At 43.9% G+C, this 17,866-nt stretch overlaps 1 protein-coding gene across 13 annotated transcripts in view; it reads right to left on the bottom strand.

Moving 5' to 3' along the window:
* The window catches only part of KIF1A (kinesin family member 1A), a 297,735-nt gene that overhangs the window by 54,392 nt on the left and 225,477 nt on the right, over positions 1–17,866 (bottom strand). For 9 of the 13 annotated variants that reach the window (XM_063915795.1, XM_063915782.1, XM_063915783.1 and 6 more), the window contains 2 exons: positions 11,594–11,699; positions 10,764–10,790 (listed from right to left, as the gene is read on the bottom strand). In XM_063915795.1, the coding sequence (XP_063771865.1) occupies positions 10,764–10,790; positions 11,594–11,699 (133 nt within the window). The remainder of the gene's footprint in view (positions 1–10,763; positions 10,791–11,593; positions 11,700–17,866) is intronic. The other 4 variants (XM_063915786.1, XM_063915788.1, XM_063915791.1 and 1 more) reach the window with 1 other exon arrangement.

Genomic DNA, 17,866 nt, shown 5'->3' with positions numbered 1-17,866 from the left:
ACTACTAGAAATGGCTAAATACACAGGCATTGAAGACATTAAGACAAATGTAAATCATAGAGAAGTAGCAGTATCTGTGCTAATGGATGGTTTAAAAGAAGCATTAAAGACAAGAGTACAGACCACGCAACCATGTTGGCGAGGTCTGTCGGTGGCTACTTTGAGAGAGGCCGCTGTTGATCATGATCGCAATATCACCAGACACAGAGAGTCACAAAGTGATAAGTTAATGGCAGTAAGTATACAGGCCCTGACCACAAGGCAACCTTTGTATAAATCTCCAAACCCTGTGGGTAAGTCAAATGTGGTAACTTGTTATTCCTGTCATAGAGAGGGACATTTTGCACGAGACTGTAGAGTGAAAAACACACAAAAATCATATCAACCCCCTAGACAACGACATGACACACGAAATTGGGATCAGGGACCGCAGAGACGGAGTCATGAGCCACATGCAGGGGAAACAAAAAGGTATCCCCCAAAAAGAGACTGGCAAGTCTCGGGTAGTTCCCATTTACCCCCTTCTCAAGTAGTTGCTGCCAGCACGATTCAGGGAGGTCACCATACCCAATAGGGGTGTGGCCATACCTGTAATCTGCAGCCAGTGAAATTGATTGCAAGCCTTGGAAGTGAACCCGAGGTCACAATTGATGTAGCTGGTAAATCATTAAACTTCCTTGTAGATACGGGGGCAGCCAAATCAGTGATAAATTCGACAGTGGGCATGAGAACCACTGGTAAGACAATTCCAGCCATGGGAGTAACGGGAGTAGTCCAGCACTACCCTGTTAGCAAACCAGCAGAGATTACAATAGGGCCTTTGCATACCAAGCATTCCTTTTTGCTGGCAGCATCGGCACCGACTAATCTCCTGGGAAGAGATTTATTGTGTAAAATGGGGTGCGTCATTTATTGCACTCCTGAAGGTGTATTCTTAGACATACCTGAGAATCACGCTCAGGAAGTGCGAGACATGTTAGACTCCCCATCAAAATTAATGTCACATACTGTTATGATAAATAGGAATCCTTCCCAGGTAGAAGAAATGACATCCCAAATACCAGAGTCACTGTGGACTAAAGATGGACAAGACACTGGATTAATGGCAAACGTAGCTCCAGTAGTTGTGCAAGTAAAAGATGGTAGGATAGCTCCAAAAATCCCACAATACCCTCTGAAGCCAGAGGTGGAACTAGGAGTATACCCCGTAATAGAGCGCTTGCTACAACAGGGCATTCTGGTAAGAACATCCAGCACTGCCAATAGTCCCATCTTCCCTGTGAAAAAGAGTGGGGGGAGGGGTTACAGGCTAGTACAGGATCTAAGGGGGATTAACAAAATAGTTGAGAGTCAGTTCCCTGTAGTGCCAAATCCAGCTGTCATCCTTATGCAGATCCCTCCCACTGCGAAATTTTTCACTGTTATTGACCTCTGCTCCGCCTTCTTTTCGGTACCCCTGCATCCTGACAGCCAATATTTGTTTGCATTTACATACAGAGGAGTCCAATACACATGGACTCGATTACCACAAGGTTTCATAGACAGTCCAAGTATATTTTCACAGGCTTTGCATGATTGTTTACAATCTTTCCAACCAGAGAGTGGATCAATATTGATACAGTATGTAGACGATTTACTAGTGTGTTCAGATTCACTGGAAGCGTCCCTGAAGGATACGAAACAGCTCCTGTTTCATCTTTCAGACACAGGACACAAGGTTTCCAAAGACAAACTACAATTATGCCAGCCTAAAGTAAAATATCTGGGACACTGTCTAACACAAGGACTGAGACACCTGACCGCTGATAGAATTCAAGCAATTAGAGACATGACTCTGCCACAAACCCAGCAACAGATCAGAACGTTTTTAGGAATGTGTGGGTATTGCCGTAACTGGATCCCAGGGTTTTCCATTCTAGCATTACCTTTGCAGGAGATGGTTTCATCAAACAAACCTGATCGGATTTCGCATACAGACGAATCCGAGATGGCATTTGAGAGACTCAAACAGTGCCTAACGCAGGCGCCAGCATTAGGTATGCCAGACTATGGGAAACCCTTTGAGCTGTACGGAACAGAAAGTGCTGGTTGCGCGGCAGGCGTCCTAACCCAAAAGCACGGTGATACCAGCAGGCCGGTAGCATACTACAGCGCTCAGCTAGATACGGTAGCGCGATCCCTCCCTACATGCTTGCGAAGTGTCGCTGCGATAGCATTGCTAGTCACAAAAAGCGAAGATGTAGTGCTAGGACACAACCTCACAATTCATACACCACATGCAGTGTCAGCCTTGCTGAATTCTGCCCAAACCAGGCACGTCTCATCAGCGCGGTTTACAAGATGGGAATTGGCATTAATGGCCCCCGTAAACATCACCATAAGGAGATGCAGTGCATTAAATCCTGCAACATATCTTCCAGGTGTGCCTGCACAGGCACAAAGGGTGGAGGATGAGAGTGATGGGGAAGGAGGATTTAATACAAGGGATGACACACATGATTGTATGGAATATTTGACCCAAAATTTCACAGCAAGGCCTGACATCAGTGACAACCCACTGGAAGATGTAGATTTCACTTTCTACACTGACGGTAGTTGTCACAGACAGACGGACTCGGGAGACTTGTGTACTGGATACGCAGTCGTAGATGACCAAGGCACCATAGAAGCAGAACCGCTAGGCCCACCTCACTCAGCCCAGGTTGCTGAACTGGTTGCCCTAACCAGAGCATGTGAATTGGCTAAGGGAAAGTCAGCCAATATCTACACCGATTCTAGATACGCCTTCAGGGTAGTCCATGATTTCGGAGCCCTATGGCGCCTCAGAAATTTCATGACGGCAGCTGGTACACCGGTAGCGCATGCAGCTCACATCAAAGGACTTCTAACAGCGATACAGGAACCCGACAGAGTGGCTGTTATCAAGTGTAAAGCACATACATATAGCCAAGACCCAGTATCACTTGGTAACAGCCGAGCAGACGAAGCTGCTAAGTTAGCAGCTGGTACCCCCAGACAGACAGACACCACACAATTGATGGTATTCAATACCATCAACACACAGAAGTTGTGTGAAATGCAAAATTTGTGTTCCACACAGGAAAAGGCAGTTTGGAGGTCAAAAGGATATGGCCAGGAGTCCTCAGGACTCTGGACAGATGGACAGGGTAAACCAGTGGCACCCAGAGCATACCTTCCATGTTTAGCTGAAGCAGCACATGGGCTGACTCATCTGGGCAAGGAGGGAATGTGCAAGTTGGTAAGAGCATATTGGTGCGCCCCAGGATTCTCATCCCATGCAGGTAAGAGAGCAATGTCATGCCTTACCTGCTTGAGGAAGAATATCGGAAAGGCAATACCAACAGAACCATCTCATATCCCACCTACAAGCGGCCCTTTTCAGGTAATACAGATTGATTTTATACAATTACCCCCTTGTCGAAATTTGAAATATGTACTTGTTTGTATAGATGTGTTTTCAAATTGGGTCGAAGCATTTCCGGCGGCCACAAATACCGCTATGTTTACTGCTAAGAAAATTGTGCAGGAATTTGTGTGTAGATATGGTATCCCTAGAATAATTGAAAGTGATAGGGGTACCCATTTTACAGGTGATGTCTTTCAAGGAATGTGTAAGTTGATGGGAATTAAGATAGTAAGCTGCACACTCCATATCGCCCCCAGGCGAGTGCGAAGGTGGAAAGAGTGAACAGCACTATTAAAAATAAACTGAGCAAAGTTATGGCAGAAACAGGATTGACATGGCCAGAAGCTTTACCCATTGTACTATACAGCATCAGAACCACTCCCAGGTCCCCTCTTAATCTGTCCCCCTTTGAAATTCTGTTTGGTCAACAACCGCATGTTATGTTTAACCCTCAGGATGATTTGAAGTGTAACAATGAAGTGACTGTAAAATACCTGGTTAACATGAGTAAACAGCTAAGGAATCAAAATGACAATCTGAAGTTAGTGATTCCTGATTTGCCAGATAGTAATTGTCATGACATTGAACCTGGGGATTATGTAATGATACGGAATTTTCTACGCTCAGGTTGCCTTATTGACAGGTGGGAAGGACCATACCAAGTCTTATTGATTAGCACGACAGCATTGAAGGTTGCCGAGAGAGAGACTTGGGTTCATTCGTCCCATTGTAAGAAGGTTGCTGATCCAGAGAGGTCCCGTGATAAAGAACAGACGGTGGAGGAAGTTGTATCACTGGAGTGTCTGTTTCAGGAGGACTGAGACGGCACCTGAGCATTGAAAATAATAAGATCGGAGGCAGTTGTCGATCCCCTGTTCCCTTTTATTGTTTTTCTCCACTTCCCATCCCATCTCCCTCAATTATTTCTTTCCCCCTTCTCATTCTTCTCCATTTCCTCCTATAAGATGGACTTGCCCCAAGAGACTGTGATCCGGATTTTCCTGTTGACCATGATGTTGACCAGAGCAGTCTGTTCCGGCGAGAGTACCATGGAGGTCGAGAGAGGTTCTGGAATGGGTTCTGATGACAGAGATGGAGGCGTAGATTTCCAAGAACAACATAATCACCGAGTAAAGGCGAGTATCAGAAAACGATCTGGTAGCATTGACAATAGAAGAAATTGTGGAGGATTGTTAGCTGAAGAGAACTGTATCTGTAGGCTCTGTGACAGTGTAGTTGAGGATGGGTGTATCAAGAAATGCCAATCTAGTTTTAATATCCACATGGACCGGCATCCATTGAGTGACTATCACTCCTTAGTGGGTAAAGTGTTAAATCAGACAGATTGTTGGGTATGCTCTCAAGTACCTCAAGGCCACAGCAAATCAGGATTAGTGCCCTTCCCTTTAACTATAGGGGAGGTACTTGAGCTAAGTGGTGGGAGGCCGGTGGACAGGAGGTTTAATATCTCCAGTCCTCCTAGTTTGAAGCTCCACCAATATCATGTGGATAGATCCCTAGTATGTTTTAACATTTCCAATCCCCGAAAGCCGGGAAATTGGGAAGTGTCATGGAATAACCAAACCATGACCTTTTCATACAGAGCCGATAGAATGCCAACAGATACAGAACTTATACGCCACATAGCCGGTAGTGGAAAATATTTCCGATATAGGTATACCCTAGGAAGTAGGACCATGAGAGTTGGAGAGGTATCACCAGGATACTGTGCACATATCATACAAACTGATACGTGTATTAAACAGATGGGAGAATTAGGGTTAGGAGAGTTCACATGGAAAATGTGTAATATGGTTATGTCCTACTCCGTCCCATATGTTCTCCCCGATGATGCATATTTCATATGCGGGAGAAAGGCGTATAAGTGGCTTGCCCCAAATTCAGAAGGGTTATGTTATATTGGAAAAGTATTGCCTGAAGTAATGACTGTATCACATACTAAAATGAAGGATATTCACCGCAGTGCCCAAGCTCCTTATACTCACACTCATTACGAACACATCGTTAAACGGCACCTAATAGAGAGAACAGAGCATCCGGCCTCTGACCTGATCAGTGAATCCACCGGGATTCAATTCCTAATCGCGTTAGATATCACTCGTACCGCCAGAGGAGTGATAAATTATAAATACATATCTGCGCTTGCAAACTTATTAGACAATATCACTGAAATGTATGATGACACATTCAGGTATACTGGAAGGGAGCTCCAAGCTTATAAAACAGAACTGGTTCAGCATAGGATGATTCTCAATTATCTCACAGCTGTGACGGGTGGGTATTGTGTCACCCTAGCAACTCAGTATGGAATAAAGTGCTGCACGTATATCACAAACGGCACCGAGGACCCGGTCGAGGTCATAGACAAAAAGATGGACGACATTCTCCAATTAAAATGGGAGTTCCGAAGGAAACACAATCTCTCCCTTGCCGCTGTGGGTAATGAGCTGACCAGTTGGGTGTCATGGTTGAACCCGCGAAATTGGTTCTCTGGTTTAGGAGAATGGACCCAAGGTATTATCATGGATGTAGGGAAATTCCTTTTGTGTGTTCTGGGTGTCATCATATTGGTCGGTCTGATATTTAGATGCGTTCAGATTTTAACAAAGTGTAAACGTAGCGCTCGAGTGATGAGTTTAAGGAGTGAAGATACTGTAATAACAACGACTGATGTGATTTATGACCCAACGATAGAGACAATGTTGTGATGAAAATGTGATTCCACGGTCCGTTTCTTTCACCTGTTTCTCGTTTTTCTCCAAGGTAAAAAGACCCGCTTGGAAGAGGAATTTGACGACCTTGTATGCAGACAATAGAAGGACTAAAGAAGAAGTTTGACAACCTTATACACAGACAACTGATGGACTATGCCATAGACCCCCATATCCCTAGTACTTTTAATTTTACGCTAGCCCAACACTTTTTGTAAGTCTATGGACATTGATAAAGCTTTGCTTACGTTTATTAGCAAAAGCACAAAGAGACTACAGTCAACATGTACATTAAGACCAGACAAGACAAGACAAGACCTCAATCGGCAAATGTATATTAAACTCACATAGTTTATCACTGCATTTACCATAATTGTACTTTATCTTCATCTCTACAACCTTCAGGTAATAACACACATAGTCGATAGGGAATACAGGCACAGATATCAGCATTCACATATGCCCCCCCATTCATGTATCATCAACTAAAATGTGCTCCCCCATTTTGTTGCAACCAAAAGCCGAAGAGAGCTCGGTAAAGTTTGACAGCCCATCCACAGACCCGTACCACAGGATAAGAAGGAATTCAAATGTATACTTCGCAATACCTCGAAGCTTGATTTAAGACACGTACGGCACGATGATACATGACCCCCCCAAACATGGATTCATACACACATGCTTCTGCTATCTCACTAGGTCATACCCGTTTCCTACCTTCTCCTCTCCTCCCCTACCCAATCATAGAAATGTATTTACACATGACATATATTTTTCTCTTTTTGAAATGTTTTAGAAAGTGGCAGTTATTGGTGACTGCCAAAGGGTGGACTGTCAAAGTCAGAAAAATATCACGCTACACACTGCCATATTTGCACCTCATGCGAGTGCCTGTTGCACGTTCATGGGCCCTGCCGTGCGTGCGCATACTCGCCGCTGCGGGCACCTGCAGGCGCACGGTGTGCGCATTTACGGTAAAGTTTATGTGCGTCTAGCGGGTGACTCAACCGTTACATATTTTAACCATATAATGAATTTTGTAGATTATGGTCCCTTTGATAGAATCTGAAAGTTTAGTTAATGTAGCATGTTCATAGACAAAGAGATCCCTCTTTGTTTGATACGAAGGGTCAGACAGAGGTTATACAGTGGTGTTTAGTATCCATCGGAAGAGTATTTAATTAGCAATATTCCGGTGTTGGTTTGAAGCAGATTAATCGCTCGTGCGAATAGTTATGGACATAAGAAGTTTATGGACATTTGCTATTATTTGCACTTTATTATCCATGCGGCGGGAAACCTAGTTTCCCACCCACCTGAGCAGTTGGAAATAGTCACAGCCCACCTGTATGAATCAACCTATGACCTTTTGTTATAATGCGAAGACGAATTCCTGTGTCCAATGAACAATAAGAATATAGGGACCATTGTACTGTATTATGTGTAGGGTATAAAAGGACAAGCCGACCTGGGCCAGCTCTCTATTCTCTTCAACGGTTCTCATTGCTGATAATCGGGAGCTGGATATCCAGAGGCGCATGCGATTGTTTCCCTTGAGCGTAAGTTTCTCCGCAACCATATTGTCTTTATTGTTATAAGCCATTCTCTCTCGTTCTCTCTCACTCTCTCTCTCTCTCTCCTTTCCCCTCTAATAGTAATTGTACCTTTATTGTATTTTATGTGTAGTCACTTGGTTAGATATTCTATGTTATTTTGGTAGTGTATGACTTGTAATGTATTATTCTTTTTGAACGTTCATTCATTTCCTTAAAAGGCGTTAGACCCTTAGACCGGTATTTGACTGTTTATTATATTGCTAAGGGGTTCTCTGAGCGTCACATACGCTCATACTAACAAGGTTACACTGTGTTACATTTACACCCTATCACTGCACCAAGGTTTATTGCATAAATACATTGTTTATGGTATAGTTATAAAGGTTTAACATTGTGAGCATCAGCGCCGCTTGTGATCTCCTCGTGGTCCCAAGCGTCCGCTACGCTAGTAACATATCATTACGTTAGTCGGCAGCCTATAGCGTGCCTGCCTGTGATCTCTTGGCCGTGAGCGAACGTGACGCTCAAGCGTCTCGACTACGGCTAAGCGATTGTTACGCAACGTGCGTACCCTTACGATATACCATACGCCAATAGCGTACTGTGTTCTTTCACCTTTTAGAGGGTTTTAAGTAAGATAAATATTTGGCTTTATCAGCCCATAAACTACTTTAGAGATACCTTTACGGGAGTTACCCCACCTATTATTGTGTGAGTTGGGGTACGTGTATATACGCCAGTAATTGGTGGAGGGTCTCTATATGGTGATACATTGATCATCCAACATACACTGAAATTGACTTTGTGAAGGAGGTATTACACATTGGCTGTTTCTTTCCCCCATGCACCGATCCATATGAGGTGATTTTGGACCAGAAATACATCCTAGAGACCAACATCTTAGAACAGCAAAATAAAGAAACCTTGATAGGAGTTTCTACCGACGTAGCTGTGTGAGTTGGGGTATGACACCCAGTCTTTCTTCCCCTTTCTGTATTGAAACTGTGGATATTTAGAATTGTGCATATAGAAGAACAAAGATACCTTAATGTGCTTCAAACACCCCTTTACAGCGTGAGTGGAGGTACGCAAAACAAGGAGTTACATCTTCTCATGCGCTTTATGAAATTAACGATCCTACTTTCTTAGGTCTATTTTCTGGAATTAACCTAACCCATGAGTAGTCATCTATTGGGATCACGGAATTAGCGCTTTATGTGAGAGCCAAAAGAAGCAATACATATATGATCCACTGGGACACATTAATTATCTGTGAACATTGTTCAGCTGAATATATGAATGGACTCATTCTGTAGTCTAAATATATGATTAGGATATTGGCAAGCCTCTAGGAATTTTAGATGTGTTAGATACGTGTAACTGTATTGTATTTTATATGCTGCAGCATTTTTCATGATCTTTTATTGGAAAAAAAATATAAACATTTTTATGAATAAAAAGATTTGTTATTCAGATCCATTGTGAACTTGAATATATAGAAATTTATCAATATTACTTGTAGTAATTATGGGTGGTAGCAGCACTCTTGGTTTGCTATAGGGATTTTTATCTCTGTTGGTATTTTTTGGTGCCACTTCTCCACGGTTCCGGTATGAATGGTCGACCATGTTATGGTCGACAGTCATTAGGTCGACATTGACATGGTCGACATGGACACATGGTCGACACATGAAAATGGTCGATACATGAAAGGTCGACATATGAAAAGGTCGACATGAGTTTTTTAACTTTTTTTGGTGTCGTTTTTTGCGTAAAGTGACTGGGAACCCCAATTAGTGCACCGCGTCCCCTCGCATGGCTCGCTTCGCTCGCCATGCTTCGGGCATGGTGCCTTCGCTTCGCTCGGCACACTTTACCGTTCCAATCGTAGTCCATGTGGATCGTAAAGTATGGAAAAGTTCCCCAAAAGAAAAAAAAGTTAAAAAACTCATGTCGACCTTTTCATGTGTTGACCTTTTACGTGTCGACCATTTTCATGTGTCGACCATGTGTCCATGTCGACCATGTCAATGTCGACCAATAGTGGTCGACCTAATGACTGTCGACCATAACATGGTCGACCATGTGAACGGATACCCTTCTCCACTGGCTCACTTCTCCGCTCTTATCACTGCTTAGTAAATGTCCCCCTATGTCACAGTCTCCCTGCCATGCAGGTACAGATTAGAATTATAATTGGAATCATATACATTTGTATACTTTCTTCTACTTGTGTAATATCGTAGACTTACATATTAAAAGGCAGTGTGGTGAAAATTGCATATTTTGCAGCTTATAAATTGTTGCTGAATGTATGTGCATTTTATTTTTTTGCCTAAATAATTAAATGTAAAGACAAGAGGACAAGAGACAAGTGCTGAGAACTATTTGCCACAACCATGGGAAGTAAAAACACATAGAACTCTACCTTAGTCCAGACCTGAACTTTCATTGGAACAAGCCCTCTTTTTACTGTAAGTATATGTGACAAAAACACAGCTCCATTCGCTATGAAAGGTTAACCTTTACAGGACATAGGCCAAAATGTATTGGAGCGTGAGATTTACAGAGTCTGTCAGTAGGAAGATTTAAAGCTACAATTTTTTGCAAATGATAAACCATTCTGGTTTTGCATTGCAAAAAAAAAAATTGCCACTTTAAATCTTAGTGCTTAATCACCGAACTCTCAGGATGTTGCAAATCATCCACTCTATTACATTTCCGACTTAACCTATTAGAAATCAAAATTTTGGATTCTCTTTCTCCATGCTGCATGCATTACTGGTGGAGGATTAGAAAGTGTCTGCAGGTTTAAGGACCAGATTGGTAAAGACTAAAGAGGGATACAGGAAGTCTGAGACAGGAGGAGCGGCAATAACAGGAAAGCCCCAGTAAAAATGTAGTTGTTAAATTAAAACATGATAAAACAGATAATGAAATGTAAAAGGAAAGTAGCATAGAGACAGGAAGTCAAGTTGCAGAAACACAGTATGAGGATAAAAAGGGTAAGTTACATAGCCGGGTTGAGGAATGATAAAAATAAAATACCTAGGTGTGTCAGAATCAAGAAACTGCCTGAAACACAAATAATGAGACGTTAGTGTCGGCATCAGGGAATGGGAATACTCAGCCCCCAATGTCCCAACACATTCATTCAGAGGCCTACATATCAGTCAGTGGACAGAGGTCAGGTCTCAATAAATGCACATCTACTTGCAAATCTTGCCTGGACCAGAAGAGGAGACATTCTGAACCTCATTATTATATGGCAGTGTTTCATTGAGGTCCTAGGTGCTAGGAAGGGGACCTTGTGATAGCTAAAGAGAGGAATATGTGGATTAGAAGGAAATGTGCGGCATCCGGGAATTACCCTCACAAATGGTAGGTGTGTGACAGGCGGTGCTTGCAGTAGAATGAAGTACTGGAGAGTGCCATTGAAGGTGTTTGCACATGGTATTTGAGCTATAAAATAACACATATGTTAAACAAGGACTGAGTATGACACAGGGTAGGTTGTGAATGGGATATGGAATGACTAGGTTCGTTTGAAAGTGGATGCATAGAATGAGTAAGACAATGGGAAAGTGCAAATACAATCATATAGAATGGGAGAATACTGAAAAGTTGTGGCTAAGGTTTGCGGGACATGTAAGGAAGAGGGGGTTGCGGGCGTGGGGGAAGCTCATGCTTAACTTTCTGTTTCATGCTAAATGACGAGGCCACAAGCAGAGTAGGAGGCAGAATATATTTCTAGCTAGATCTCTGATCCCTCCTGTTAGTGGATACACAGCCTCCCCAATAACATGTCATACACTTGGCTAATTTGCCATTAATTCTTACACTTACACATTTTTATACTTAGAAACATGAACACTGACCTGTCACCTCCCTCCGGGGGACGATATCCAGCAGACAGGATGTTCAGAGACAAGATGTTGGGATCAATTAGAGACTCATCTACCTCTGGGGTATTGCGGATTCTTCCTAAAGTGACAACGTTACATTAGTTTCTGTTCTGTACCCAGAATAGTACAGTATGACAATGTAAAGCCGCTAAACGGTAATGACAGGGTCTGCTAAAATACACTTTTCAGTAATGTACTAGGTAGAGAGAATTCCAGTGGATTTATCAACAGCAACAGGAATATCAGAAATGATTATTTTACTTAAATTTTTTGTATTTTCCTTTCTAGAAGGTGGCTTCTGTAGATCAGCAATAGATAGGGGGACAGTCAACTGAACGATACACGTGCATACCAAGAACACTCATTAGTGTTTTACAGGCATTTCTAGCAATCTTTAGTGGCTCATTACATTACATTACGATTACATATATATACACTACAGTTCAAAAGTTTGGGGTCACTTAGAAATTTCCTTTTTTTTTTTTAAAGAAAAGCACTGTTTTTTTCAATGAAGATAACATTAAATTAATCAGAAATACACTCTATACATTGTTAATGTGGTAAATGACTATACTAGCTGCAAACGTCAGGTTTTAATGGAATATCTACATAGGTGCATAGAAGCCCATTTCCAGCAATCATCACTCCAGTGTTCTAATGGTACATTGTGTTTGCTAATCATGGTAGAAGACTAATGGATGATTAGAAAACCCTTGAAAACCCTTGTGCAATTATGTTAGCACAGCTGAAAACAGGTTTGCTCATTAGAGAAGCTGTAAAACTGGCCTTCCTTTGAGCTAGTTGAGTATCTGGAGCATAACATTTGAGGGTTCGATTATACTCAAAATGGCCAAAACAAGAGAACTTTCATGTGAAACGTGACAGTCTATTCTTGTTCTTAGAAATGAAGGCTATTCCATGTGAGAAATTGCCAAGAAACTGAACATTTCCTGCAACGGTGTGTACTACTCCCTTCAGCGAACAGTATAAACAGGCTCTAACCAGAGTAGAAAGAGAAGTGGGAGGCCCCGGTGCACAACTGGGCAAGAAGAGAAGTACATTAGAGTATCTAGTTTGAGAAATAGACGCCTCACAGGTCCTCAACTGGCAGCTTCATTAAATGGTACCCGCAAAACGCCAGAATCAATGTCTACAGTGAAGAGGCGACTCCAGGATGCTGGCCTTCTAGGCAGAGTGGCAAAGAAAAAGCCATATCTGAGACTGGCCAATAAAAGAAAAAGATTAATATGGGCAAAAGACAGAGACATTGGACAGAGGAAGATTGGAAAAAAAGCGTTATGGACAGACGAATTGAAGTTTGAGGTGTTTGGATCACACAGAAAAAAATTTGTGAGACGCAGAACAAGTGAAAGGATGCTGGAAGAGTGCCTGGCGCCATCTGTCAAGCATGGTGGAGGTAATGTGATGGTCTGGGGCTACTTTGGTCCTGGTAAAGTGGGAGATTTGTACAAGGTAAAAGGGATTTTGAATAAGGAAGGCTATCAGTTCATTTTGCAAAACCATGCCATACCCTGTGGAAAGCGCTTGATTGGAGCCAATTTCCTCCTACAACAGGACAAGGACCCAAAGCACACCTCCAAATTATGCAAGGGAAGAAGCAGGCAGCTGGTATTCTGTCTGTAATGGAGTGGCTAGCGCAGTCACCAGATCTCAACCCCATTGAGCTGTTGTGGGAGCAGCTTGACCATATGGTACGCAAGAAGTGCCCATCAAGCGAATCCAACTTGTGGGAGGTGGTTCAGGAAGCGTGGGGTGAAATTTCTTCAGATTATCTCAACAAATTAACAGCTAGAATGCTAAAGGTCTGCAATGCTGTAATTTCTACAAAAGGAGCATTCTTTGATGAAAGCAAAGTTAGGAGGACAAAATAATTATTTTTAAAATAAAAATCAATATTTCTAACCTTGGCAATGCCTTGACTTTGGTGGTCATTCCGAGTTGTTCGCTCGGTACTTTTCTTCGCATCGCAGCGATTTTCCGCTAATTGCGCATGCGCAATGTTCAGTGCGAACATTGCGCATGCGCAATTAGCGGAAAATCGCTACTGCGCCTTAGAGATGAGCGCCTGAAATTTTTCGGGTTTTGTGTTTTGGTTTTGGGTTCGGTTCCGCGGCCGTGTTTTGGGTTCGACCGCGTTTTGGCAAAACCTCACCGAATTTTTTTTGTCGGATTCGGGTGTGTTTTGGATTCGGGTGTTTTTTTCAAAAAACCCTAAAAAACAGCTTAAATCATAGAATTTGGGGGTCATTTTGATCCCATATTATTATTAACCTCAAAAACCATAATTTCCACTCATTTTCAGTCTATTCTGAATACCTCACACCTCACAATATTATTTTTAGTCCTAAAATTTGCACCGAGGTCGCTGGATGACTAAGCTAAGCGACCCTAGTGGCCGACACAAACACCTGGCCCATCTAGGAGTGGCACTGCAGTGTCACGCAGGATGGCCCTTCCAAAAAACCCTCCCCAAACAGCACATGACGCAAAGAAAAATAAAAGAAAAAAGAGGTGCAAGATGGAATTGTCCTTGGGCCCTCCCACCCACCCTTATGTTGTATAAACAGGACATGCACACTTTAACCAACCCATCATTTCAGTGACAGGGTCTGCCACACGACTGTGACTGATATGACGGGTTGGTTTGGACCCCCACCAAAAAAGAAGCAATTAATCTCTCCTTGCACAAACTGGCTCTACAGAGGCAAGATGTCCACCTCATCATCATCCTCCGATATATCACCGTGTACATCCCCCTCCTCACAGATTATCAATTCGTCCCCACTGGAATCCACCATCTCAGCTCCCTGTGTACTTTGTGGAGGCAATTGCTGCTGGTCAATGTCTCCGCGGAGAAATTGATTATAATTCATTTTAATGAACATCATCTTCTCCACATTTTCTGGATGTAACCTCGTACGCCGATTGCTGACAAGGTGAGCGGCGGCACTAAACACTCTTTCGGAGTACACACTTGTGGGAGGGCAACTTAGGTAGAATAAAGCCAGTTTGTGCAAGGGCCTCCAAATTGCCTCTTTTTCCTGCCAGTATAAGTACGGACTGTGTGACGTGCCTACTTGGATGCGGTCACTCATATAATCCTCCACCATTCTTTCAATGTTGAGAGAATCATATGCAGTGACAGTAGACGACATGTCCGTAATCGTTGTCAGGTCCTTCAGTCCGGACCAGATGTCAGCATCAGCAGTCGCTCCAGACTGCCCTGCATCACCGCCAGCGGGTGGGCTCGGAATTCTGAGCCTTTTCCTCGCACCCCCAGTTGCGGGAGAATGTGAAGGAGGAGATGTTGACAGGTCGCGTTCCGCTTGACTTGACAATTTTGTCACCAGCAGGTCTTTGCACCCCAGCAGACTTGTGTCTGCCGGAAAGAGAGATCCAAGGTAGGTTTTAAATCTAGGATCGAGCACGGTGGCCAAAATGTAGTGCTCTGATTTCAACAGATTGACCACCCGTGAATCCTTGTTAAGCGAATTAAGGGCTGCATCCACAAGTCCCACATGCCTAGCGGAATCGCTCCCTTTTAGCTCCTTCTTCAATGCCTCCAGCTTCTTCTGCAAAAGCCTGATGAGGGGAATGACCTGACTCAGGCTGGCAGTGTCTGAACTGACTTCACGTGTGGCAAGTTCAAAGGGCATCAGAACCTTGCGCAACGTTGAAATCATTCTCCACTGCACTTGAGACAGGTGCATTCCACCTCCTATATCGTGCTCAATTGTATAGGCTTGAATGGCCTTTTGCTGCTCCTCCAACCTCTGAAGCATATAGAGGGTTGAATTCCACCTCGTTACCACTTCTTGCTTCAGATGATGGCAGGGCAGGTTCAGTAGTTTTTGGTGGTGCTCCAGTCTTCTGTACGTGGTGCCTGTACGCCGAAAGTGTCCCGCAATTCTTCTGGCCACCGACAGCATCTCTTGCACGCCCCTGTCGTTTTTTAAAAAATTCTGCACCACCAAATTCAAGGTATGTGCAAAACATGGGACGTGCTGGAATTTGCCCATATTTAATGCACACACAATATTGCTGGCGTTGTCCGATGCCACAAATCCACAGGAGAGTCCAATTGGGGTAAGCCATTCTGCGATGATCTTCCTCAGTTGCCGTAAGAGGATTTCAGCTGTGTGCGTATTCTGGAAAGCGGTGATACAAAGCGTAGCCTGCCTAGGAAAGAGTTGGCGTTTGCGAGATGCTGCTACTGGTGCCGCCGCTGCTGTTCTTGCGGCGGGAGTCCATACATCTACCCAGTGGGCTGTCACAGTCATATAGTCCTGACCCTGCCCTGCTCCACTTGTCCACATGTCCGTGGTTAAGTGGACATTGGGTACAACTGCATTTTTTAGGACACTGGTGAGTCTTTTTCTGACGTCCGTGTACATTCTCGGTATCGCCTGCCTACAGAAGTGGAACCTAGATGGTATTTGGTAACGGGGGCACACTGCCTCAATAAATTGTCTAGTTCCCTGTGAACTAACGGCGGATACCGGACGCACGTCTAACACCAACATAGTTGTCAAGGACTCAGTTATCCGCTTTGCAACAGGATGACTGCTGTGATATTTCATCTTCCTCGCAAAGGACTGTTGGACAGTCAATTGCTTACTGGAAGTAGTACAAGTGGGCTTACGACTTCCCCTCTGGGATGACCATCGACTCCCAGCAGCAACAACAGCAGCGCCAGCAGCAGTAGGCGTTACACGCAAGGATGCATCGGAGGAATCCCAGGCAGGAGAGGACTCGTCAGAATTGCCAGTGACATGGCCTGCAGGACTATTGGCATTCCTGGGGAAGGAGGAAATTGACACTGAGGGAGTTGGTGGGGTGGTTTGCGTGAGCTTGGTTACAAGAGGAAGGGATTTACTGGTCAGTGGACTGCTTCCGCTGTCGGCCCAAGTTTTTGAACTTGTCACTGACTTATTATGAATGCGCTGCAGGTGACGTATAAGGGAGGATGTTCCGAGGTGGTTAACGTCCTTACCCCTACTTATTACAGCTTGACAAAGGGAACACACGGCTTGACACCTGTTGTCCGCATTTCTGGTGAAATACTTCCACACCGAAGAGCTGATTTTTTTGGTATTTTCACCAGGCATGTCAACGGCCCTATTCCTCCCACGGACAACAGGTGTCTCCCCGGGTGCCTGACTTAAACAAACCACCTCACCATCAGAATCCTCCTGGTCAATTTCCTCCCCAGCGCCAGCAACACCCATATCCTCCTCATCCTGGTGTACTTCAACACTGACATCTTCAATCTGACTATCAGGAACTGGACTGTGGGTGCTCCTTCCAGCACTTGCAGGGGGCGTGCAAATGGTGGAAGGCGCATGCTCTTCACGTCCAGTGTTGGGAAGGTCAGGCATCGCAACCGACACAATTGGACTCTCCTTGTGGATTTGGGATTTCGAAGAACGCACAGTTCTTTGCGGTGCTACTGCTTTTGCCAGCTTGAGTCTTTTCATTTTTCTAGCGAGAGGCTGAGTGCCTCCATCCTCATGTGAAGCTGAACCACTAGCCATGAACATAGGCCAGGGCCTCAGCCGTTCCTTGCCACTCCGTGTGGTAAATGGCATATTGGCAAGTTTACGCTTCTCCTCCGACAATTTTATTTTAGGTTTTGGAGTCCTTTTTTTACTGATATTTGGTGTTTTGGATTTGACATGCTCTGTACTATGACATTGGGCATCGGCCTTGGCAGACGACGTTGCTGGCATTTCATCGTCTCGGCCATGACTAGTGGCAGCAGCTTCAGCACGAGGTGGAAGTGGATCTTGATCTTTCCCTAATTTTGGAACCTCAACATTTTTGTTCTCCATATTTTAATAGGCACAACTAAAAGGCACCTCAGGTAAACAATGGAGATGGATGGATACTAGTATACAATTATGGATGGACTGCCGAGTGCCGACACAGAGGTAGCTACAGCCGTGGACTACCGTACTGTACTGTGTCTGCTGCTAATATAGACTGGTTGATAAAGAGATGTAGTAGTAGTATGTATGTATAAAGAAGAAAGAAAAAAAAAACACGGGTAGGTGGTATACAATTATGGACGGACTGCCGAGTGCCGACACAGAGGTAGCTACAGCCGTGGACTACCGTACTGTACTGTGTCTGCTGCTAATATAGACTGGTTGATAAAGAGATGTAGTAGTAGTATGTATGTATATAAAAGAAAGAAAAAAAAACCACGGGTAGGTGGTATGCAAT

This window comes from Pseudophryne corroboree, chromosome 4 (assembly GCF_028390025.1).
Source record: "Pseudophryne corroboree isolate aPseCor3 chromosome 4, aPseCor3.hap2, whole genome shotgun sequence".
Taxonomy (NCBI): domain Eukaryota; kingdom Metazoa; phylum Chordata; class Amphibia; order Anura; family Myobatrachidae; genus Pseudophryne; species Pseudophryne corroboree.
The sequence above is the reverse complement of the archived record's forward strand: the minus strand, read 5'-3'. Positions and strand labels throughout refer to the sequence as shown.